The following is a 26,069-nucleotide window of genomic DNA, read 5'->3' on the forward strand; positions in this document are numbered from 1 at the left end:
GCGATCAGAAGGAGGCTGTTGCACTATCCGTGGCCAAGTCTGAGGCCGACGAAAATGCATCTTCATACAGGAAAGATGCCGCCACCGCAAATGATCGAGCCAGAGAGATATCCGAGAAGGCCGAGCAGAAGCTGACTCGGGCCATCGCTCATGCTCATTTACAAGCTAGGAGGCAGGCTCTTGAGGAAGCAAGCGTCAAAGGTGCCGATCTCTCTGCTGAGATTGAGGAAGCCCGAACCTTGGAGGAAGAATCAACACTTTCGGTCACTTTGGATGAGGTTCCGGAGATGATCCAGACAGTAGTGATGGTGAAAAATAAACTCACGTTGTCTTCCCCTTTTCTTTTTTGTATACGGATTTCTCGGGGGGAAGGGCTTTGTAAAGACACCCCTTGTAAATATATTTTTGGGAATGTTAAGAGATCCTTTTGTTCTAAGTCTTCAAATTTATTTTCCAGTGCTTATGTAAAGCTAGTTTGTTGAATTTTGATGTCTGCTCTTTTAGAGCCCATACTCGGAGTAACCGAGATCCTCGAGATCGGGCACAATCTTGAGGCTAGACTGTTAGCTCTTTCGGGGCCCATTTTGTAGTGGCAGAGATCCTCGAGATCGCGCTAGATTGATATTGATGGCTGTTTAGAGCCCATTTTTATATTGATAAAGACCCTCGATATCGGGTACCATCTCGAGGCCAGAGTGATATAGATGACTCCTTAGAACCCATTGTTATGGTAATAGAGATCCTCGAGATCAGGCACCATCTCGAGGCTAGATCGATATAGGAATCTTGACCCCTCGAACGTTGTATGACGGCGTCATTCATATGGCATGGTCATGAAGTGACCGAGGTTGTCCCACAGGTACACTTCCCCAAAAAGTGATAATAGCCTAGTCAGAATTAATTGGCCTTCAGAGTAGGCGAACAGTCGTTGCTTGCCCTATATATGAGCTTGATTTCCTCTTATTTGAGGACTTTGCTATTTTGATCAACTATCCTTCTTGTAGAGTTTTTCTTCCGTGCATCAGTTCTTTCATTATTTTAATTTAAAGCTTTCACCTAAGTTTTCATTCTCTTTTCTCATTTCACCATAGTTATGGATGCTACGCCAAAATTCGTTCACCAATAAGAGGAGAGTTTCGCCTCTGCTTCTCGCTCGGTTGGTGGTATACTGCCGGTATCTGGTGAGCTAACCTCGAGGTGCTTTGTCTCGAGGAGGGATTTTACGTTAGAGAGACCACCCAACATTCAGGGCCACTAGGAGAATGCATCGAGGTTCTTCTTATCAATAGGAGAGTAATACCTCGGGGCGGTTAGGAGAGACTGCGGATGGGGAGAAAAGTTTGTACTGCAGGTCCTTTCCATGGAAGAGAACATCATGGCATATCTAGAGGGATTTTTGAGCGTATACACATACCCCTTTACATTGGTCCCCCTCAATAGAATCGTGCTCGAATTTTGCAGAAGATATCGGGTTACCCTGGCACAGGTTCACCAGTCATTTTGGAGGATAGTGTTGATGATAAGGTACTTTGCGGACAAAGCCGGACTCGAGTTCACCCTCGACCATCTTATCAGATTGTACCGGACCTTGCATTACCGAGGCTTGATTGCTCTATGACATCGATCCACCCGGCCCTTTATTGCCAGTAATGAAGAAGACGGGGACCGATGGTGGATGAGTTTATTTGTCCGAGTGCGAACTGTCGATATTATCCCTGCAGAGTTCCTGCCATTTCCTGAGAAATGGAATTTCACATGTAAGTGGTACACTTGTGCTTTTCTCATTTTTGTTCATGGTGGAGGTAGACTCCGTAAAGATGTTTTCCTCTTCTTCTCTACAACAATCCTGTGGCTGCCAAACGAGGTCCCCGACCTGGTAGATTGGACTCAGAAACTGGCAGCTAGCTCGACCTACGATGAGCGTAAGTGGCGAGATCTGTCCAAAGGCAGATGGGAGGCCAAACACTACGGTACGTTCTGTGTGGTTTATTTCCTCCGAATGGTACTTTTTTATGCGTATTAACTCTGTCACCGCAGGTATTAGAGAATTTTCTAAGGTGAGACTGTGCCCCCTCGGAGAGGAGGAATGATCGTCGACCTCGAAGCCGAAGAATGATAACAAACGGAAGGAATCCTCTAAGGACGAGCGCGCTCAAAGCGAGGCAAGCCCTGCTCGGAGGCTCAAAGAAGATATATCAGCCAAACCTGCAGCATCCGAGGCTTCTAGCCTCGGAAAAATGGTTCCTCCTTTTCCACCGCCTTCTTTTCCCGTCAAAGGTACTTCGAGGGAAGTTCAAGGCTAGGGGCAACCTAAATCAAGCGGGGTATCGAGCGACTATATCCCCACCGAGAGAGATTCGACCGGCGTCAATGAGACCAGGCCAGTAGGTGCACGCTCAAATTTTGAGGAGGCTTAGAGGCTCTATTCTGTGGTGAGTCTTGGTTGACTTTGTTGGTTTTTCAGTTTTGCATTTTCATTTTCTCACTGAGCTTCTTTTTCATAGGCCTTTGATAAGCTTAAGTCCGAGCTGCTCCGCAGTGAAGCCAGGTTGCGAAAAGCTTTGGATGGGGAGAAATCCCTCAGGCTTCTTTGTGATAAAAGGGCAAAGGAGTTGAGACATCTTCGGTATGAGATGAATCGAATCCTGAACTACGAAGGCCACCTCAAGAAACAGGTAACCTTTGTTTCGAGGTGATGCATGTTTTTTCTTCTACTTCTCTAAGATTAATAATTTGATACTTCAGTTGCAGAGAAAGATAAAGGACCTGGAACGCCTTTGGGGGGAAGTTGGTCAGGCCAAGTATGAGTGTAATAAGCTAAAGGCTCAGGCAAATGCCCAAGTTGCGGTTAAGAAGAATGCTTTGGCCAAGGCTTTTGCCCTTGAGGTGCAACTCCGGAATGCTCGTGAAAACAGCTTGGTCAAGACGAGCATGATTGCAAGGATCGAGTCTGACTTTTTGAAGATGAAGGCTGAGGTAGTGGACGCCCCGGTCGAAGCTGAAGAGATTCGAGCTAAGGCTGACAAGAAAGTGGCCGTTTGTTTAAAAGACGCTGCCGATGCTCGGGCTGAGTTGAGAGGGGCTTCCGATCGGGAGAGTAGAAATAATGAATATGTTCGGTGCATATCCCGGAGGGAAACCCTCGAGGAGATCCATGCAAGGGGCTTCGATCTCTTGGAAGAGATAGCGCAGGCCAAGGCGGATGAATACGACGCCAAGTTCCTTGTATTCGATGCCGAAGATAATGAGGAGGAGGCCGATGGAGCCGTAGTCCCCGAGGGGAAAGTAGAATGGGCTTTTTCTTTTTGATTCTTTGTACAATGTTCTTAGAGAACTTTGTGAACGAAGCCTCATATCATCTCACATTTACTTATAAAAGGAAGCCTTTCGGTTTCATCTTTCATGCATTTCCATTTGCTTGTGTATGTCTTTCTTTGTTTTGAATTTAGACGTTTGTCGATGATTAGCCAGGTGAACTGGACTTCAAGGAAAAACCCTTAGGTTTACAAATCGGCCCTGAGGCTTGTTTGGCTGGCCCGTATGCTCTTACGCGTTGGGTCGGTACGACCTCTAATATAGGCTGGCGCTTAGGCTCTTACGCGTTGGGTCAGTACGACCTCTAATATAGACTGGCGCTTGGGGTCTTACGCGCTGGGTTGGTACAACCTCTAATATAGGCTAGCGCTTGGGCTCTTATGCATTGGGTCGGCATGACCTCTAATGTAGGCTTTATTTTTCCCTCGTTAAAGACTCTTTGAAGTTTTTTGTGTTCGCCCGACTCTTCGATGGTTCGATAAGAACCTCGATTGTGAGTCAGTATGCAACGATGAATGAGCACCTCGGGAGCTTTCGCTCGGTGGCTGAATTGTTTCGAAGCCTTTTTATTGTTTGGAGCTGATATAATCGAATCTCTTTTGCTTATGCCGAGGCTAGCCTGATTAACCGGTTTTTTTGAAGTATTCTCAAAGTAGTTGAAGGCCTGTGATTATATGGCAACGATCGAGCATCCTCGAGTCACGTTAGATTGACCGAAGCCTTATGACCGTAGTCATTGTGTTTGGTCGTAGCCCTTTAGTCCCCGAGTGAAGTATCTTCGACATCTATATCGAGGGTATGCCTTTTTAGGGGTCTTACAAGTTCGAATATATAACCTTAACTTTAAGATCGGGATTACGCCTTTTGTAAGGTCTTATAAATTTGAACATGCCTTACTTGAGGTCTTATAGATAGGTTACTTGGCATAAGTATAATTCATGCCTTGCTTGAGGTCTTATAGATTTGGTATTGCCTTATGGAGGTCTTATGAGCTCGAGGTTGCCCGCACGGGGCCTTATGGCCTCGAGTTTTTGACAACTCGATGGGTGACAGTCCTCGAGACATTGAGCGCTTTTTTAGCTCTGGAGCTCTTCTTTGTAAACTTTGATGTCAGTCCCCGAGTGTTCGGGAAATTTCTGGCCCTGGAGCCGTTTCTTGTAAAAATAGCAGACTTCTTTGAAGCACAAAGTGTTTTTGGTGGTAAAGGATACTTCTTTGATTACTTGGTACAGGTATACATGTTTTCATCATCAAAGGTTCAATTATTCTATGCGGACACGGTTTATTCGGTCGTTTGGCCTGATACATCATTTTCCTATCGAGACCTTTTTTAGCTCATCTTGATTTCTTCGAGAAGGTGATCTCCCGGGGGGATGCCCCCCAGTGTTCGAGGTTGATTGAAGAGAAGCCCTGAATACTTGTTAAGCTGGAAAGTGCTTCGATTGTTCTAGCCAGACACCTGCACATAGGTTAGTGTAAGATGTAAATAAAAAGGGAGATGGTTATACCTTAGTGGTGGTGGTGCTTCGAGCCTCAATATGCTTCAATCGTTTGCTCCGGAGACGCGGTACGGTCCTTTGCTCATTTATTCGGGTGTAGCTGAGAATGTATCTCGTGATTGCTACTTTACTGTTTGCTTATCCTTTGGCTCCATCAATGTTGAAGGCTTCGACGTCGATGCCACATCGTGCACCGCAAACATCTCTCTTGCTGCATGTTGTTCCCCGTATACAGTTTTGATTCCGTCCTTCATCGGAAACTTCATCATTTGATGAAGGGTTGATGGTACTTCTCTCATGCAGTGTATCCATGGCGTTCCGAGCAAGGCATTGTACCTTATGTCTCCTTTGATGACATGAAATTTGACCTTTTGGGTTGTGCCGGCCACGTTGACTAGGAGGGTGATTTCCCCTTTCGTTGTCTCGCTCGCCATGTTGAATCCATTGAGGACTCGAGAGGCGGGTACGATCTGGTCGAGCAATCTGAGCTGCTCCACCACCCTCGACCTAATAATGTTGGCCGAGCTATCTGGATCCACAAGCACACGCTTAATTTGAAATGTATTTACAAGAAAATAAATTACCAATGCATCGTTATGAGGATGAAACAGGGTCTCGATGTCCTCGTCGCTGAATGTGAGAGCGTCCTCGGGTACATAACCTCGAGTTTGCTTCTCCCTAGTGATAGATATTTTTGTTCTTTTGACAATGGGTTCCTGCGAGATGTCGATTCCTCCAACGATCATGTGGATGACATGTTGTGGCTCATCTGTTTCATTTTTCCTGTTTGCTTCTCTTTCCTGAAACTGATTTTTGGCTCGCTCATTGAGGGAACTCTCGGAGGTGCCCTTTGTTGATTAGTCGGGCTACTTCTTCTCGAAGCTGTCTGCAATCTTCGGTCCTATGGCCATGCGTACCGTGAAATTCGCACACCATGTTAGGGTTTCTTTGTGATGGATCTGATAGTACAGGTCTTGGCCACCTAGTGTCTCTGATCTTACCAATGGCAGATACGATATCTGAAACATCAATGCTAAAGTTGTACTCAGATAATCAGGGCGCCTCCGTTGGTCCTGTGTATCTGTTGAATCCGGCTCTGCTCATGAGTCCCCGAGGATTCTGACCTCGATCTGCCCTTTCGGGGTATGTTATGCCTTGGGGCGTTTCTTCGATCTTCAGTGCATGATTGGTTCCTTTCCTTGTTTGGCTTTGGTTCCTTTGCCATGCGCCTGCTAGGATATACTGAGCCCGAGGGGCTCCTATTTGGTCGTCCTCAACCCTAATCTTCGACTGATATCGGTTGTGGACATTCGACCAAGTCACGGCAGGATATTCAACCAAGTTCTGCTTTAGTTGCTTTGAAGCTACCGAGCTTCGTTCGTTCAAACCTTGGGTGAAGGCTTGCACTGCCCAGTCATCGGAGACTGGTGGTAATTCCATTCTCTCCATTTGGAAGTGAAATACAAACTCCTACAACATCTCGTTTTCTCTTTGTTTGATTTTGAAGATGTCAGATTTTCTTGTAGCAACCTTGATGGCACCGGCATGTGCCTTTATAAAATAATCTGCCAGCATGGCGAATGAGTCTATCGAATTCGCGGATAGATTTTGATACTACATCATGGCCCCTTTTGAAAGTGTTTCCCCGAATTTCTTCAACAGGACGAATTGAATTTCGTCGTCCTTCAGGTCGTTTCCCTTTACGGCACAAGTGTAAGCAGTGACGTGCTCGCTTGGATCCGAGGTTTCGTTATACTTTGGGAGATCGGGCATTCTGAATTTCTTCGGGATAGGCTTCAGAGCCGCACTTGACGGGAAGGGCTTTTGTATGAAATTATTTGAATCAACACCCTTCAGGATCGGGGGTGCGCCCGGGATCTGATTGACCCTTGAATTGTAGGTCTCCACCATTTTATCATTAGCTTCTATCCTCTTTTCGCCCGATTCAATCCTATTTATAAAGTCCACGAGCATCTTCATAATAGCGGGGTTGGTTGCTGACCCGTTGTAGCTCGATCTTTTCGGCACCTGTTCGGCTTGAGGGGCCATTTCCGGTGCTGCTGTGCTTGGAATTTTTTGGTGGCTTTGCAGTTGAAGCAATCGCCAGCTGTTGTGCCTATAACATCTCAAAAATGATGTGAAGGCTAGCCTTTTGTTCCTCCCGAGCCGAGGTTTTCTGAGCTTCTTGTTGGTTTTCTTGGTGTATACTCCTACTAGTGTGGGAGCTTATATCGACATGTTGGGCATTGCGTGAGACCACATCCACGGGGAGTAGCTCTGGTGCATCCTCAGGGTTTCGCAGTGGTACACCGACACCTGGAACAACTACACCATTCTCTCCATGGTCTTCAAGACCGTTGTTTTTATGTGTATTCACAGAGTTAGACATTTTGACCTGAAATCAAAGATTCTTGGGCAAGAAAAAGTGTAAAGAATAACTTGTGTTTTCAGTAAACCAGTACGAAGACAATCACTATTATTTTTTGCTCCACGTGGGCGCCAAACTGTTTACCTTGAAAATGGTAATTACAATTAGATTTGATTTTGTGGTTCTAAAAATACGCGATTTATTTTAATGCTAGTTGTTAGGCAATAGATGCTAAGCGTGATACTAAAATAGAACGCTTATGCAAATCGAGTAGCCGAGAATCGGGGTCTAGAGCTAGCCTATACTGGGCCTCGAGGTCGAGCTAAAGCGTTAGGTTGTGGATAGCCGATAAAGGACTAACAGTTTTAAGAGCCTTGATGATGGCTCTTTATGATCAATGATGAGTAATAAATGAAGAACAATCAATGAAACGCAATAAATATAAGTAATAAATCAAAGGAAAGACAATAGAGAGTATTTAAGTTAGAGAGTAGAGAATGTTCTTGTATTGAATATTATGTATATTACAAAATGATAAGGGTTCCCTTTATATATGAGGGGGAATCCCAACATAGTACAGATGCATTTATTACAAAGATATGCGGCTGGTACAACCATTTAATGCTATCGTACGGGGTTGTACTAGCCCAATAGACTTGGTCAGCTTTAATCACGTGCCTTGGGAACTTTCCATTTGTCCATCATAGCCACCGATTTGTACTGCCCCGAGGTCAAACGTTGGGAACCCTCAGGGTCGAACCTCGAGCTGCGCCTCGAGCCTTCTGGAGACGGGCTATGGAATACCGTAATGATCGTAAAATCGGACTCTTCGATTTTAACCGTATACACATGGACAAAAAAGAAAAAAACTTTTTCCCTCAATTTGTCCCACAGTTTGAGTGAATTTTTAACTTCGGGATTTAGACGACAAAGATGCACCATGTGATGTTACTATGTTAGAATATAGATTAAAGGAGTCTCTTTAGCATCATCATTTCTCCAAATTGCGTTGGTTGTTGTGTAATCTCAAGCAGACTTTAATGATTATCCAAACCGTTTAGCACATGGTGTCCATGAAAATGCTTCGTTCAAGTAAATGACAAAGCGAGTTCGTTTTTCTACTAATAATCGACTCCAGTTGGCTGTCGATTCTTGATTTCTTTTCAAATCACATACTTATAAAAGTTGATCTTCTTTTTGTCCCAATTAATGTTTCTCACGTACTATTATTTTCTTGACTTTGGCAGATAGGAGGATACAAGGTTTGGAAAAATAACGGCTAGATAGAGGAATAGAGGATACAGGGTGTAATAAGCCAGTTCCTCTCTCACTCATCCAGCTGCTAATGCTTAATACTCTGTGTTACATTTTCATTTTCCTTTTCGTTTTCTCCTGCTAGATGTCACATCATCACATTGCCGTTGCCTAATTTGGATTCCAACTGATTTAGCCCAGAACGAGTCACAGAGCCCAACAAGTAAACAAAATTCATCATGCGTGCCATTTCTTTCTTCCTTTGGTCTGTCTTCCTTCAATTTGAGGCTTTAATATTGATTGGAGGAATGGCATTCAACTTCAAAATTAGGGGAGAAGTGACGACAATGACGTTGTTTCCTACTGACACCTAACACGGCACCTCTCAATGATATTATATCTTTTGAATAAAACACTGTGAATTTCCTTCTCCACGGTGCACATCAGAACCAAGCAATAAGTATGGACAATATATCCAATTCAAAATTATTTGTACATCATCTTATTGCTTTCGTAACTTTTGAGTACACTATTCATAAAAAAAATTAATGTAATTTCAAGAACACAAATCATCGACCTATCTGTGCATGACTTCCTACAAGGAACGAACAATCAGAAGAACAGAATGCTACCCATTCATGACTTCCTTAACATTGATATTATGTTCTGAGAAACTGGTAAGTTACGTTACTCAGACCAGTAAACACATTTGAGAGAATATTAAATCAATGCTAATATGCTATTGTACACTATTTACCTACAACACACGCAATGAAAACACCACGGCAATGTATCTCCATCAGACAGATATCAAGCCTTCAGGAAGTGGGTCATTGTCCTTCTGTGGTGAGATAAATCTACGGCAAGCATAGAGTACAGCAGAGTGGAATGCGGCTGTGTTGTCTATAAATACAAAGTGACCAGCCTGCAAGCAAGTGTAGTATTAAATAAAGGCGCTTCATTTAATACTATCATGTAGTTTGGGGAAACAAGAATAAAAGTTAAATTATTTTTTCTACAGAGAGAGAGAGAACCTGAGGGACTCTTAAGATTTCACATGGAACCTTCATATTCTTCCTAGCCTGTTCCGCTCCTTGATAATTCATCCAATCTTCGTATCCATATATGAAAGCTGTTGGCACCTTCCAATCTGGTGCTCTGCAAATATAAAAGATCATAGATTTAGCATCACAGAGACTTCTCAGGAGAAAACTGAAAATCAGTAGAGAATTGTGACAACAACAACAACAACATACCCAGTATAATCCCACAAGTGAGATCTGAGGAGGGTAGTTTGTACGCATACCTTACCCCTGGAGGTAGAGATGATGTTTCGAAGACCCTCGGCAGTAGAGAATTGTGACAGACTAGTATTAATAAAATTTGAGAGGTTCTCCTCTTTTATTTGAAAAAAAAGGGCAGAGAATTGTGATTAAAATTCTCGAGGAACAAGGTTTAGAGAATCAAGTTACTGTACGATTCAACATCATGTTCTCTTAGCTTGTTCTATTTTGACTGGCAGACCCAAAAGGTTTCTGATATCCCTACCCCCCCCCCCCCAAACCCCCACAAAAAAAAAAAAAATCAGTGCATCCTATCTGAGACCAACTAACGCAAGAGTCGAATGAATTTGTGTTGCTTTGAACAGATTGCAAATTAAATGCTTCAGAGCAGAAAAGAAGTCCTTACTAACAAACACGTTGTAGAATCAGGATCGAAGTAATGTGAACCCCGTCCATAAGCAGAAAACTACAACATCCTTACATATTTCATTTGAACTTTTAAGACCTTGTTCTACAGTGTATTAACTACACCATGAATACCATGCCAAATCATCAGAAATGTACTTATTCCATCAATTTAATGAAAAAATTCTCCCTGGTACTTTAATTTACCACAGTCAATATACCAATAAACTACATCTCAATCCTAAACTAGCTATCGAGTATACAAATCCTCTATAGCTATTCCGTTGATTCAACCTACTTTATTCCGATACAAAACAATTTCTCTTAAGGGATATTTGAGGTTCTCTAAGTCTCACATTTTTCACTAGGACATACATGTCTCTTAAATAGAATAAGAAGACCCCTGGCAAATACAGGACCAAATGAAACGTAACAACAACCAAACATTAATTTTACTAGTTGGTATAGCCTGTATATGTGCTTTTCTTCCATTCTGTTACGTTAGTAAGCTAAGACCGCATTGATTCAGACTGAGATATAGGTCTTTTGAAACAACTTCTCTCAATGTGATTTTAGGACTACCTTGTCTGTTATCAGTTTCACACAAATTTTTACACCTACAATCCCTGTTCATATAAAGGTCTACACAGGATATGTCGATCAACTAACACAGTTGAAGATTAATATATCAAATATCACCAAAGTGTCTTTTAGATTATAATGGTTGTATGTTATCAGCCATCACAACCAGTTCAAGATTTGCCTTTACTTCCTTTACTTTAAATGTTAAGGCGGGGAGGCTCCTAGCAATGGGGAATTCAATATTGATTGCAAGTAATAATTTATTAGTTATTACACCAGTCACCCCAGCCATTTATTTGAATGCTTACAATTATAATCCCTGGGCAGCAGACAAGGTTATTAGTAAATCTTCATGTCTCTCAACCATTTGGATGATAAATCCCATGAACTTCAGGCTCCTAATATTTAGTTTCTTGAAATAACTGCATAACAAGACCATCTAGATATTTTGCTCATAAACATCCCAAGGTCTAGACAATGCAAATTCAATTGAAATTTCATTCGTTAAAGGAATAGCTTCTTTGAGCTTTCTTGAAAACCTAATTGCAAAGATGCTGAAGCCGGGTCCATATAATGGCATAACTGTAATACCTAAGAGTTCATGTAGTCTTCCATTTAATTTTCTCATCCACACCCTTTCAAGTGAAAGATGGAATGTTAAACGACGCATATTGTCTTGGACATTTTAAGAGTTGCCCCCAAGGATGTGGTCTAATGGTCAATGAAGTCGGTTGAGAACCATGGGTCTCAGGTTCAAATCCTAGTGGTTGACAAAAATCTCAGGTTCAAATCCTAGTGGTTGACAAAAAACTAGGTGATTTCCTCCCACTGGTGGACAAAGTTACCCGGTACCTGTGCTGGTAGGACGTACCAGGTAGCCCATAGAATTAGTCGAGATGCGTGCAAGCTAGCCCGGACACACGGTTATAAGAAAAACTTAACACTTATATCTTTTTCCTCTTACTGCAGGTACAGCACAAAACATTGCCACACTGCTGACAGAGAAGAAACAGAAACCAAAAGGATCATTTAAATATGTAAATATGCGGGCAATCCAAGTCCTACTATTATTTTGATGAGGGGCTCATTTAAACTCTTCCCTCATAATCCAGCAAAGTGTGACAGGATCACCAAATACTGCAGAAGACAGTCTAGCGGCATTATAGGAAACAAGAAATGAACAATACCAAATGGACACAGTAAGGTTCTACCACAGGAGAATCTTAGGTTTTCAGCATTTTATTCTACAACTCACTAGCAAAAATGAGCATGTATTTGCATGCATGTTCTTGTGTGTGAAGAGAAAGAGAAGAGAGAGAGATAGAGAGAGAGAGGGGGAGGGAGTATATCACCTGTATAAAAGAGGACTCTTGGCAAATGCTCCGAAGGAAAATATATATTTTAAACATAGCTCCCCACTCGGTTTTGCAGCCAAGGTATGATATACATAATCTTTCATAAAGCAAACAATCAGTATTAGAAACCTAAGACGTGCAAGGTATACAACATCATGAGAAATGAAAAACCATGCAAATCAATAAAATATGCAATGTACCTGAGAGTAGCCTGGACTCCTCCTCGGTCAAACTATCTCCATTAGAATATGCAGTAAATCTAGCATTAGTGTATTTGCGAACTAGGTCTGGACCCCATGGGCCTAAGCCTCTGCATTATTAATTATGACCAATATTAGCACTCTTCAGATGAATAAGGCCATGTAAACAAAATTCTTTCAGATTATTACTCCAGTTCAAGCTTCAATCCAGGAAAGAATCCCGGACTGCTACAGGGAGCAACTTTGAGCCAAAAACAAGTAAATAAGCAAGACAGGGTATCAAATATAAAAAATATGAGTAGCATCAACGCTTCACAACAGTAAAGATTCACAGGCATCAACATAAAAAATAATTAAATTTAGCATATGCAACAACCATCTGTGGAATCGAACTTTTTTATCAAATCACTGATAAATACTAAAAAGAAATGACTCTCGCACTTAATAACTCTTTTGGTTACTGAAAACATAGACTATGAGAGGAGGGAGAGAGAGTGAAACAGAGATAAAGATCAGAAGCCACAGGGTTACCCTTACTAATATAAGGTGTTTTTCCGGAAAACCATGATCTTTTCTTTTCACAAGTAAAGAAAAATTGAAAGCCTCATGTGTTGCATAAAAATTAAACGCACAATGAATGCCTGAATTTACAGATAATTATGATAAATCAAAGAAAGAAAAGGTTAGTTCCTTGATTTCCTTTTAACACATTAAGATAAAAAGTTACCCCGTTAATACCGATAAAACATCCTTTTAAGGGGAACAAAGAAAAGGTTTGATAGCCAAGTTGAGAACATGGAATAAAAGTGATATGCCACATCAAGACCAAATAATACAAAGAAATGAGATTCTACCTCTTTTCCGCTTTTTGAAACGATGACTTGCATTACGCGGGATACAGAGGGTTCAGAAGAAATGGTATCTTACATTTTTTTTTTGAATAGATTTTTGCGTTGCTTGGATCATATAGCTAACGGAGTGACACCAACTAATTTCGGATTGAGGCCTGATTAATTGATTGGTGTCTTAAATTTGGTCATTTTTTGGGAATGTGAAACTCTACCATTCAAGAAAAGGTGCCCAACTAAATTAAGAAGAAGCAAACCATCGTGTGACAGTAGTTAAGTTTAGGTAGTTAAGAAACCATGAATATATTGGCATTAAGAAACCCAAGAATATATCTAATCCATATTCCAGTATCTTATATGGGTACCCCGCTCTTGAGTCTAAGGGTTTCAAGCTGAGCAGGATGAAGACGGAATACCTGGAGTGTAAGTTCAGCGCCGAGCCGGGGGAAGTGGGCGTGGATGTGAGGCTTGAATCACATGCCATCCCAAGAAGAGGCAGCTTCAAGTACCTTAGGTCGATTATCCAGGGAGGAGGGAGATTGACGGGGTAGGATGGATGAAGTTGAGGTTAGCATTTGGAGTCCTATGTGACAAGAGAGTGTCACCGATACTCAAAGGTAAGTTCTATAAAGCGGTGATTAGACCGGCCATGATGTATGGGGCTGAGTGTTGGCCTGTTAAGAACTCACATGTCCAAAAGATGAAAGTAGCAGAAATGAGGATGTTGAGGTGGATGTGCGAGCACACTAGGATGGATAAGATTAGGAATGATGATATTCGGGAGAAGGTGTACGTGGCTCTCATTGATGACAAGATGCGGGAAGCGAGACTCAGATGGTTCGGGCATGTTCAGAGGAGAAGCCCAGATGCCTCGGTAAGGAGGTGTGAGCGGCTGGTTGTGGGAAACACGAGAAGAGGTAGAGGGCGGCCTAAGAAGTATTGGGGAGAGGTGATCGGGCAGGATATGGCGAGGCTTCAGATTTCCGAGGACATGACACTTGATAGGATAATGTGAGGTCGAGTATTAGGGTTGTAGGTTAGAAGGTAGTTGAATCTTGCCTTACTTTGTACCTTTATGAGACTAATCTGGTAGGATTTTAGTCTAAGATAGCTATTGGCAATATTGTGTCTTACTATTAAGCTTTTCAATGCATCACCTATTTACTATCTATCGCTTTTGATTTGCATCTTTCTTCTGAATTTAATGTTGTTCCTATTTTTCCTATGATTTATGTGGTGATACTAATGTTGTCTCCCTTTTTGTCTTTTTGTTTCTTGAGCCGAGGGTCTTTCGGAAACAGCCTCTCTACTCCTTCGGGGTAGGGGTAAGGTCTGCGTACACACTACCCTCCCCAGACCCCATTAGTGGGATTTTACTGGGTTGTTGTTGTTGTTGTTGTTGTTCAAACGGTCAAAATGAACCGTGACCACACAGATCGATCGAGCCTTGGCATAAAACATGTATACATATACAATCATTGCTAGCCATATGAAAGTATCAGTGGAAGAATGGGACTAAAGGCGAGATGATCATAAGCAGCAGTATGCATACATCTTAGAATTAATTATGTACGTTAAGTACATGTAAAAGCTGGCACTAGTCTAACCAGAAACTACAGTGAAAAGAAGGAACCAATGAGCACAATCAGACATGAAAGTATCACCGAAAATGTATGTATTATGCAGTAAATTTACTTGCAAAAACAATGTTCAGCAGCATATTAGACTAGAAGTAGAAGCAAAGGTTTAAAAAAGCATTTGCCTGACAAGTTTCATCGGGGTAAAGTTAGACTCCCACAGATGATTCAAGACGGCTCCCTTCCATGTTGCTCTAAACTGGGTAAGCCGCTCGGACATATGTTCAGTCTCTGATGTAAATCCAGCTGGTCCTACCAGAATCAACTGCTGAACATGCTCTGGATGCTACAAGAGCAATACACTTGTCAATCATCAGTAAAATATACGTGCCCATATACATTATACAGAAAATTCACAGTTCGATAAAAACTAATCACCTTGAGAGCATATTTTGCAGCGACATACCCTCCAAAAGAGTGCCCAAGCAAAATAAAGTTGCTAAGGTTTTTGGCTTTGCGCCACTCCTCAAAGGAATCAATAAACCAATCTTCAGTCTCTGCATTAATGTTTTACAGACAAAAAGGAGCTTCTTTCAGATCAAGATTGTTCAGTACATAAGCAGCATATATGTTATCTCCATCAACTCCTCCAATAATTGAACCAAATTTGGGTGATTATTATAGATTTTATTCATCAGTCAAGTGTGTAATTGAACAAAAACACTCAGCTTTGGAATAAAGCATAAGACTGACCTTCAGTACTTCTGCATGTGAAGTCAGGCCTGCTTGAACCACCCCAGCTGCATCATACATTTAGCCAGTTAGAAAACTACCACTTTGCTCATTTGTTTCTTTTGTTTTTCATTCAACATAAAAGTGACATCTATTGGAAGACCACCTCCAGTCTCCTGTTCTCCTTTAAGACTTATAACAGGAGCTCTTAAAGCAACTAAAGAAAGCAAAAGGAAGTAAAGAATGCTTGAATTAGACCATGTAGTCTCAACAAACTTCTCAAGCAGAATAAATTAGTGTCAACACAAAAGCATCCTATTTTATAAATTGCAGAGCCTTTGTGTGATACATATATAAATAGTTTCTACATAGAAAGCGCTGAATCTTTCTGCTCTTTCAAGTCAGATAGCTCCTTGGATAGTTGTGTTGCAATCTATTCAGTTTGAGTGCAGCAACATGCTGTGTGCCTCTTTAACTAATAAATACAATTTGGCTACTACATCTTTGTATCACCCCATAATAACATCAAGTCGGAGATTTCAGTTGAAGAATTATTTGCAGTTACAACTAGGTGAGTATGCAAACCGACAAAACAAAACACACTACAATCCACCCAAAGGGATCTAATTTCAAATATTAGTATTTAGCACGATGAGTAAATATCTTCATCCGAAGAAGAATGCTTGGTTAAGAGCATTTAGTGTCAAACTAACTGACCCAAATGTGCCCAAGTACACATTTATGTGCAATAAACTATTATTAGCAGATAATTTTCAAATCTGGTAAGTCTCAGTTATGGCAACTTGCCAAACAACTAGAACATCTTGAATCAAAACAAAAATCATTAAATTGACTCTTCTATATCACCTGGCACATATGGTGTTAACACCACTAGAGCATGTTTCAATAGGGAGGAAAGCATCAGTATAACATTACGAATTTGCACCCAAATTCACATAATATATACTCACCCAAGCTGATCAATAGCAATAACTTTGAAATGCCTCGCAAGGGCATCAAAATTCCGAAAGAAGAAACCCTGAGAGGCACCATATCCGTGGACCATAACAAGAGTAGGAGAACCCTCTTTGCTATCAAAAGTAACGGTATTGATAAATCTTGGTTCATTGCTCACCGATCGAAACCATCTAACTTTTGAACCTGGTGGACCAGACCCAATATTGACCTGCTCTTGAGTATAAGGAGTCCTAGCATTAAAGAAAATGCACAAAATCAAAATGAGCCTCTGAGCCTCAATAACCGCAAAGTTGCAGTCTTTATCGACTGAAGCAAACATTTGACAAAAATACAAAACCAAGGAAGTCTCAAACTTTTGTTATAGGCGAAAGAATAGTTCTCTTTATGGTCACTTCATGTTGCCTCATGAAAAATACAATGAAAAACTTGCACATCACTAATTCTAAAAGCATCCCATGGTTTCAACTTGCCAAATCAATGAATGCAGTAGCATATAAATCCATTTACCATGACAACGATTATTTTTAGTACGATAGGGTAACACATCCAATTAATCTAGTTACAAGGTTGACTAGTTAGAAAATGTTTGACAGCAGTATAGAGACAGTCAAACTATAATAAATACTCTAAGTAATGAAGAGCGAAATGGATGAAAATGAGATTTTTTCGACATAGTAGGGGGCAAACTAGCTTTCGTGCACGTCGACTAATCTAGTAGGTTACATGCCACAGCCTACCAGATGTAGTTGCCAGTAAACCTATAGGTTGAAGTATACCAATGATGTCAAGGTTTTCTCCTACATGTCAACCACTCAGCTATCTGTTTATAAGCAAATAAATTTTATATAGCCAACCGAACTAATTCATGATTGACATAAAATTGATTAGATGTTCCTTAATTAGAAAAGGACGAAAAGGCTCGAGAGAACAACTAATTGTATGCGAATGCTTAGATGAAAGTAATTGCCGCATCGACATAAAGAAAATCCGCAGAGTGGGACAATAAGTGGAGATAAATTACCTAACTAGAGAAAGAAGGCGGTTTTCGGCAGCGATGATGTGATCAGTAGATGTAGGTATCCAACGAAGAAGGGAGGGCCAAAAAGACCATCGTTTTGCTGTGGCAGTTGTGGTTGTAGATGAATTGAGTTCTTCTGCCATTTTCACCAATGAATTCGATGAATTCAACCACCTCCTGAACCCTATGCTCATGCAATTGATAATTTATTTTCTCTATTTGTCGCTGGAATTTAGCAGTTCAATTTCAAGTCTCTAAAATAAACAGGTACTTGGCTAGAGTGTCCTCCAAGCATCCATGTGCCTTCCGACGAAACTGAAGCTGAGTTTTCAATTTAATTATAATAATTAGTTTGATTTTTTTTCGCCATTTGACAACCCAATATCATATCATATTGGATTTAAAGCCGTCCGCCAAAGCAGGAATGATGGCGGTGCTCCCACCATTAAATCATTTACAGCGACTCAAATACGTAGGCAGTGACGTGGATGGAGCGACTCCAACCGCAAATTGCATTTTGCAACCTTTGCTATTTCAAGTTGGATTTTGATTTAGGTCGTGTTTGATAAGAAGGAAAGTTTTCTGGAAAATATTTTTAATTTTTTAATATTTGGTTGACTTGAATATATTGAAATATTTTCCTAGTCAACTTTTTTTCCTTCAATAACTTTCCTACCAAAAGGATTCGGAGAAAAATATTTTTTGAAACTCTTTTTCAACTTTTCTCGCCTCACCGTCTACCACCCCCACCACATGCCCCTCCTTCTGCACTCAAACCTCCACCTCCCCAACCCTCCCCCTCTCGCCTCTTAACATTGTCATTGCCACTGCGATCCCTAGACCCCGGCCTACCACCTTCCTCGTTTTTACTCATTTTATTTCATAAAGTATTTGCCTAAATTATATATTTTCAAAAATATGTTCTACTTGTGGTCCGGTGTCACGTCGCATAGTAACCCATAGACGTGACTTACGCCTATCTAACACTATCCGACAAGCGAACCAACTTATACAATACACTTAGCATTTATTCATGACTCAACCAAAATAAACGCGAGTCCGAGTTTCAATAATTAAATGTAAATAATTAATGATTGCAAACTATTCCATATAGTTATGAATAATCATAACCAAAACGTTAAAATAATACTCTAGCCCAAATCTCACACTAGACCATGGAGCATTAAAGAGAATTACGTACATGTTTCACAATTGCTACCGTAAGGAAGGAAGGAAACTCTAAGTCTTTCTTTGAATTATTTTGCTCACATTCCACTACTATTGAGAAAATCATCAATGTATGGCCACTCGATTAGAATAATGGCACAAGCTACTCGGTATAGACTTTATTAGTAATTTAATATCATTTTATAGCTAAAACCCTAAAATTCTATTCTTTCTCCTCTCTTTCAGCCGCTACTTCTCTTTTTCTCTTATCATTTTCTCCCTTTTTCAACCTATCACTGACTTTCATCTTTTCCCTCCCTTCTTATCTTCTCTCTTCTTTACTTCCTCCCTTTTTCCTTCTTTCTTTTCTTCTTTTCTACTATAGAAATACCAATACACCACCTTTATTTATTTAGTTATTTTTTATTTTATTTTATTTTGCAATCTCCTCCTTCACTTAGATGCAAAAAATACCTGTTTTCTTTGAGTAATTTCCGGTTAAAATCTGGTGGTGATTGTAGCCTGTTCGCAACAAATTTTTGTAGTATGAAAAATAAACTGCAACAAAAATATTATAAAGAAAAAGAGATTTTATTGATAAATATTTGTGAGTACAATTATATGTATCCCTTGATTCTCCTCTCTAAAATTCTTCGTGATTCGAGGGCTTGAGAAGTGTCTTTCTCGAATGTAGGACGATGCAGACCTCCTTGTGATGTATTTAATCGCCAAGAACGTCGAGTAGCACTTTGTTGTTATGGGTTGATCTTTGGGAAGAATTGTGTTGATCACTCTTTTATTGAAGAACTATGCACTTGATGATTGATCTCTCTGTTTTGTGGATGTCTTCACCAATTGTAGAATGTTCTTCTCCAACTCTGAATATCCCTTAGAGAGTTATATAACCCCTCTATTTATAGTGGTAAAGGATGGACAGTCCAGCTACATATTAATTTTTTTGCTTGATTCTGATTGGCTCATGTGACTTATTAAACAAGTTATGTGATAAGCTTGCTTGTGATTGGCAAAGACATGTCATTTTAGACACTTAGGCAATTCTTGATTGATCACTATTTTGGACTAGGATTGCACATCATTTAGCAAGTGGCATCATCTTGTTGTCCTTGGGTTTGACTGGATATGTCATGTCACTTGATACATCGCATGAGTCTGGCCTTAAGATTAAATGGACCTTCGGGCTTGAAATTAATAAAATAGACTAATTTAAGTTGTAAAATCCAAATTAATTTTTTAACCCAATTGAATTTAATCCAAATTTTGTATGGATTAGACCCAATAAATTTATACGTCTAATGATGCCCCCTACTTCAAAATTTATCGATGTGTAGACTTGTTGAACCTTAGACGAGACTTGAAGTACCCGTAAAAATAATTAATCCATATCTTTTTATCAAGTAATGCATTTGAGTATTTGGATAAGTTGTAACCTTTTCTGTGAGAAAAAAAAGGTTACATGACTTAGCCAAGAATTCCAAATCCACGTTAGACAAAGACACATTTCATTTGCACAAAATTTGACTTTAACCAAACAGCTCTCATTGCCTTTTGAATAAGGAGAAGATAATTTCTAGATGTAAAGTCCATGTAGAAGTTGGTTATTGTTTCCTCTTGCACTTCGAATTGTAAAAGTAGTAAGCTTAGCAACGTAGTAATCTGAGTCCATCTAAGATCCAATTACTTCCATCGCCCTTTTAACTCTATAAATAGATAAGACTTTGGACCCTCAATATACCTGACAAGAAAAGGATCACCAAGAGATTTTGGAAGAAACTCGCAATTCTCGAAAACGCTAACTATGTATTTTCCATTATGGTCTCTTTCTTGCTTTTTTTTCTTGCTCTCTCTTCTTAACTGTCATACCGTCCGTAACAAACTATTTTTTTTCTTGTAGATTTTCACTACAAAACAACAGCAAGTTACACAGTTATGGATACGCCATTCGTAACCGCATTGATTATACAGAGGAGTCATGCCGCAACCGCATTGATTACACAGAGAAGTCATGTGTTTTAGATTAGCAGGCCACGGCACATGCTCGATCATGATAAGCTTGATATTACTGCTAACTCAATTTTTTAGTGATGACGAAGCATTCAGAGACAACATGATGTACGACGCTAGAGCAGCCCTTAAACTCAACAGAGATCAAATAGAGTACCAAAAAGCTTCGTGCAGTTAACATCGTAGGCTCCCGCATCTCTCTCCCTTTTTTTTGCAGGTTTACGAGGACGTGATGGCAAAGGTTTTAGATGCCTTCACAATCTGTGCTCGCTCGCTCTAGTGGAAGATGCTCGATTTTGTGATGTAAAGTTGTTCATCTTGTATTGCTGAGGACTTGTGTTCACCATCCAAATTGGAGAGGGTTCTGAACTTTATGTCACGCTCATTGGCACCATCTTCGCAGAAGATCAAACATCGTGCTTGTTTGACTCAAAAGATGTTAAGATCTTTTCGAACAAATCAATCAAAGATGAAGAGGTAAATCGTAATTGAAGATAATAAACTCTAGGATAGAAATAATAGAGAAGAGAGTTATCAATTTTCTTTTTATTCAAGGTTGGTGAGTTTTACAGAGTGCTCATGCCCCGTTACAAGGCTTTCATTCCTCTTATATATTGAGGAATCTTTCTCCCCTCCTTCCCCATAGAAGTGACATGCAAAAGACCTTTTAGGAATGTTCTCGATATCCCCTAAATGGACTTACTCTACTGCCGAGGTCGTATTGTTCCTTCTTTTGATACAAGGTCGTATCCTTCTGGGCGTCGACTCGCAGGTGCTCAACAATTTGTCGTGCCCACTATAGGACGTGGTTGGTCAAATTCTAACCCATACAGTTAGTCCCTCCGCTTTGTCAGGGTCGTGATCGGGTGCGTTCTCGATGAGCGGACTCTATGCGTTCTTTAGGAGAAATTTGACCCATTGGAACGTTGCGACGTGGCCAACGAGAGGTGGCTATCATATTCAGCGGAGCACCGAAAAGTACATGCTACCCGGGGGTGATGTCAGCTTTACGTGCGTCATCATTACGTGGATTTTCGAGGCAAGGACTGACGGTTTGGCGCTTTGATTCTTGCACTGATTTGAGGCATGCCGCCTCAATTATGGCGCCACCCAACCCTATAAATAGATGAAGGGTTTGATTTTTTGAAAATCTTTAGCCATTTTTCTCTTGATAACCTCTTATTCTTCATTGTTTGTTCTTATACTCCCTTGTTCCCGTTTCCGTTCATCACCGGAAGTTTCTTCTTTTTCACTCCCTTTGTGTTGCTACTCCTTCACACGAAACTATGCCAAGGTCTCGTCATGCTAATGAAGAGGTTCCTAAAGACACTCCATCATCCACAGTGCCTCTTTCCGGCAACGGAGAAGAGATAGTAGAAGAGGGTGACAACCCCCTTACGGTGGAGGCGCTACTATCGAGACATCCCTTGCCTCAGAGTGATTTCCTAAAAGATCCACCTCCTACTCCAAACCCCGTATTTTCTGAGATGGGGCAGGTTCATCTTGATGCCCTCCATATAAAGTATGGTATTCCTGCCCATGTAGAGATGACTCTGGCAGGGGAGGATTACGTTGACGTCCACAGACCTGGGTACTGTGCTTTTTACGAGTATCCTTTCATGATCGGCTATGCCATTCCTCTCTTCCCTTTACTGGAAGAGTTCTGTAGATTTTATCAGGTGTGCTCGGTACAGCTTTCGCCGTACACGCTTAAGGTGCTTCTGCTATTGACTAAGTACGTAGAGTTGGCGGAGTGTAGCGTCTCTGTTCATCATCTTTTGCACCTATTCATGCCTGGCTTCCTTAGGGGTACCATGGTGCATTTGAGACTTCTTGGTACGAGAGGGCCGGTGGTCGGGACAGATGACCGGGTGAGCCATAAGTTTTGTCACAAGTATTTCTTTATCAAGACTGAACACGTCGTTTCTGACTTCGTCAGATTTTCGGAACGATGGAACGGAACTCGTAAGTGCCGTCGTTCGTTATGTCCCCCTCTCTTCTGTAATTATTGTAATTTTTACTTACTAGCCATATTGCAGCTATGGCCTGTCCGCCTCGCCCCATTGCGGGTATTAGGGATTGGGTGGCCCGCTTATTGCCTCATGCGGCGGAAACTCGAACTTGGTCTGCCTTCGTGCAACGTTATGGCCCTAGGGTCTCCTCAGGTAAATATTTGACTTAATGCCTCGTTGGCCATGCGACCTTGCTTAACAACACGATCCTTTATGGAGACAGGTCGGGGAGCTTCTAGACGGAGGGCGCCAGTTCCCGCCTTTAGACAAGCCGTTACTACTGCAGACACGCGATTTATTTTGTGCGAGTTTGTTCGAGAGGGTCATCCTCAACCTATTCGACTGGGAGATTCGTCTCGAACTGTGTCCACGAGAGAAGAGGCTTCGTCGGTACCAACTTCATATCCTTTGGATGTCTTCTAATGGTGATGAGCCGATGGAGAGGAAAAGGAGGAGGTTGGAGCCGGGGAAGGGCGTGGCTACAGACGCCGATGGTAGTGGGGCATCCCGGACAGCCTCGGTCCCGTATTTATGGCCGATGCCATTTTGTCGGGGAGGTCTCCCCAAGTGGAGGGAATTGGTCCGGGAGCCGATTCAGTGTGCTCCGTTGAGGGTGGCGCATCGTCTAATGTTGGAGGACCTCATATCGAGGGTGACGGCTCGAGCTCGGATATAGACCTGGTGGATGTCACTGAATTTATGGGTCGCCATACCCATGTGGAGGTTAGGATGGACAGGTCTGATCGTCATGTGATAGTCCCGAGGAACTACAACTTGCTGTTGAACAGCTAGCAAGTGGCGTCGGCCCTCACTCCTCTCTGTGCCGCTCCCGAAAGAGAGATGCTTAGAGCAATGAGTGACGTGGAGTTATCTAAGAAGATCGCTGGTATGGCCCTGCAGGTAGGTTCCTTTCCTTCTCTTTTTGTTGTTAGGTTGGTGCGATGATTGTCGTTTTGCATTTTCTTTTCTAACTTCTTCCATTCTCTTTTGTCAGACCCTCGTCTTGAAGGTGGAGATGGAGCTTTGTGAAAGGAAAAGGACGGGCCTTCATAAGAAGATGTCGTCGAATCATCAGCAGTATTGTGCTAAACATTAGGCAATGTCTGACATTTATCATCAGGATCCCGAGTTTCGGGTATTTTGCAAGGGGCTTAAACATCGGGAGGACCAATTGGAGCATAGGAAAGAGGAGTTGAGGGAGACGGACGAGGAGCTTGTGAGGGCGGTCACCCATAACAGTGAACTGGAGGCTTCCCTTAAGGCGAAGGAGGACGAGCTCGAATTGAGCAGGGGGGTGACAGCTGAGAATGTCGACTTACAGCTGAAGGTGGCCGACTTGACCGCCGAGTTGAAGGCTAAAGTAGCGGAGATTGACGGGCTTAAGGGCGAGCTAAGCGTTAGTGCTGATAAGTTGGCGGCAACTATTTCTGAGTCGGTATCTTTGGAAGATGCTCTCGGCATTTCCAGGTCGGAACTTACTGGGGAGAGAAAAGCCTCTAGTCGTCAAGTCGCAGGGCTCGAAGGGCTTGTTAAGGAGCTAGAGGCTGGGTTGACCTCACTGCAGGGACAAATGGCTTCGCTGAAGGTGGAGGAGGCAAATCAACATTCTCAGCCTTCTACGTCTCGTGCCTCAGCTGACCAGGGCGTGCCCCATCATTTGTATGAGTTATGGGTCCATGCGGAGGCTCGGCTTAACATGTATAAGGCTTTTTACGCCGAGGGAAAGGCCACAGAGGCGGAAGTTCAGGCTGTGCATGCCGAAGCTCGTGCGGCTCGCGAGTCATACGGGTAAGACCCCCTCGCTCCTGATGGGGAAGGTATCAATTCTGACGACGCGAATCACCTTGCTTTGGATTCATGGTATGAAGACGCTTACCCCGCTGGGGATGATGTGTAGTCTTGGTTTGTATTTACTTTTGCTTAGGATGTTTTTTGGCACGGGCCGTACTTGGGCCTGTTTGTAGGGGCAAATATAAATGATATTTTGCTGTAATGTAAACTTTACTTTCATCGGTTTGTTTATTTGTCGTTTTTTCTTTTGCTTACCGCATATGATATTGACGCCCTTGGCTATTGGGATGTTGCTTCGACTACCATCTAAGTAGAATCCTGTCGTGGTTCGAACGAGGTCAAACTGATATTTTTGTCGATGACCTTGGCCATTGGGATGTTGCTTCGACTGTCATCGAAGTAGAATCCCGTCGTGGTTCGAATGAGGTCGAACCAATATTTTCGTTGATGGCCTTGGCCATTGGGATGTTGCTTCGACTGTCGTCGAAGTAGAATCCCGTTGTGGTTCGAACGAGGTTGAATCGATATTCGTTAATGGCCTTGGCCATTGGGAAGTTGCTTCGACTGTCGCCGAAGTAGAATCCTGTCATGGTTCGAACGAGGTTGAACCGATATTCGTTGATGACCTTGGACATTGTGATGTTGCTTCGACTGTCGTCGAAGGAGAATTCCGTCATAGTTCGAACGAGGATGAACCGATATTCATTGATGGCCTTGGCCATTAGGATGTTGCTTCTATTGTCGTCGAAGTAGAATCCCGTCGTGGTTCGAATGAGGTTGAACCGATTATTGGAGATTTGACCGTGTTCCCGTAGGAAGATGTCACCTGTCGATTAGTGGAGATTTGGTTCTGCACATGCTATGGAGATTTGATCCGTTCGTGAAATGGAGATTAGATTCCGTACATACAATAGAGATTAAATTCCGTTCGTACAATGGAGATTAGATTCTGTACATACAATGGAGATTAAATTCCGTTCATACAATGGAGATTAGATTCCGTACATACAACGGACATTAAATTCCGCCCATACAATGGAGATTAAATCCGCCCATACATTGGAGGTTCGATTATCTGTATGTAGTCCCTTCAATACTTCGACCCGGAGATCATATCGATGGGTTAAGGTAATGAACAGCGTGTCGATCCATAGGGCATCTACTTTTCCGCCTCGTTAAAAACCTCTTTTTGAAAACCTGATTGGGACAAAACCTGGGTGAGGGAAAAGAGTACGACTTAAGTGACACCTTTTAGAAGTGGAAATACATGAGGTGGGCGATGTTCCAGTTGTTTTGGAGCAGTTTTCCCTCTATTGTTTCTAGTTGGAACGCTCCTTTGTTTGCTGCTGCTATGATTTTATGCGGTCCGTCCCAGTTTGTTCCTAATTTTCCTTCATTTGGATCGTTTGATGCATGTGTTTTAGCCTTGAGGACGTAGTCTCCAACTTTGAGTGATCGCACCTTGGCTCTCTTGTTGTAGTATTTTTCTACTTGCTGCTTCTGGGCTACCATTCTCACGTGGGCCATCTCTCATCATTCTTCAACTTCATCCAGATCTTGTAGCCTACTTTCGTCGTTGTCTACTCCGTTCTCGTTGGAGTATCTCAAGTTGAGCTCCCCGACCTCGACGGGTATAACTGCGTCGGTCCCGTAGACCAGTGAG

The 26,069-nt window shown here is 41.9% G+C and overlaps 1 protein-coding gene across 1 annotated transcript; it reads right to left on the bottom strand.

Moving 5' to 3' along the window:
* Positions 1–8,910: 8,910 nt before the first annotated feature.
* On the bottom strand, positions 8,911–17,978 carry LOC107805311 (1-acylglycerol-3-phosphate O-acyltransferase). Its single transcript, XM_075236961.1, has 9 exons — positions 17,418–17,978; positions 16,390–16,626; positions 15,440–15,486; positions 15,125–15,243; positions 14,872–15,032; positions 12,262–12,371; positions 12,059–12,158; positions 9,471–9,594; positions 8,911–9,361 (listed from the first exon to the last, which is right to left on the bottom strand). The coding sequence occupies exons 1-9, from the start codon at positions 17,606–17,608 to the stop codon at positions 9,236–9,238; spliced, it is 1,215 nt and encodes a 404-aa protein (XP_075093062.1). The 5' UTR covers positions 17,609–17,978; the 3' UTR covers positions 8,911–9,235.
* Between the last annotated feature and the right edge of the window lie 8,091 nt (positions 17,979–26,069).

This window comes from Nicotiana tabacum, chromosome 18 (genome assembly GCF_000715075.1).
Source record: "Nicotiana tabacum cultivar K326 chromosome 18, ASM71507v2, whole genome shotgun sequence".
NCBI lineage: Eukaryota > Viridiplantae > Streptophyta > Magnoliopsida > Solanales > Solanaceae > Nicotiana > Nicotiana tabacum.

Coding starts and splice junctions, on each gene's coding strand:
- LOC107805311 (XM_075236961.1), bottom strand. CDS start 17,608: ATGAGCATAGGGTTCAGGAGGTGGTTGAATTCATCGAATTCATTGGTG. Junction 12,372..14,871: donor ACCCCGATGAAACTTGTCAG/GCAAATGCTTTT, acceptor TTAATAATGCAG/AGGCTTAGGCCCATGGGGTC. Junction 12,159..12,261: donor GGAGTCCAGGCTACTCTCAG/GTACATTGCATA, acceptor GCTTTATGAAAG/ATTATGTATATCATACCTTG.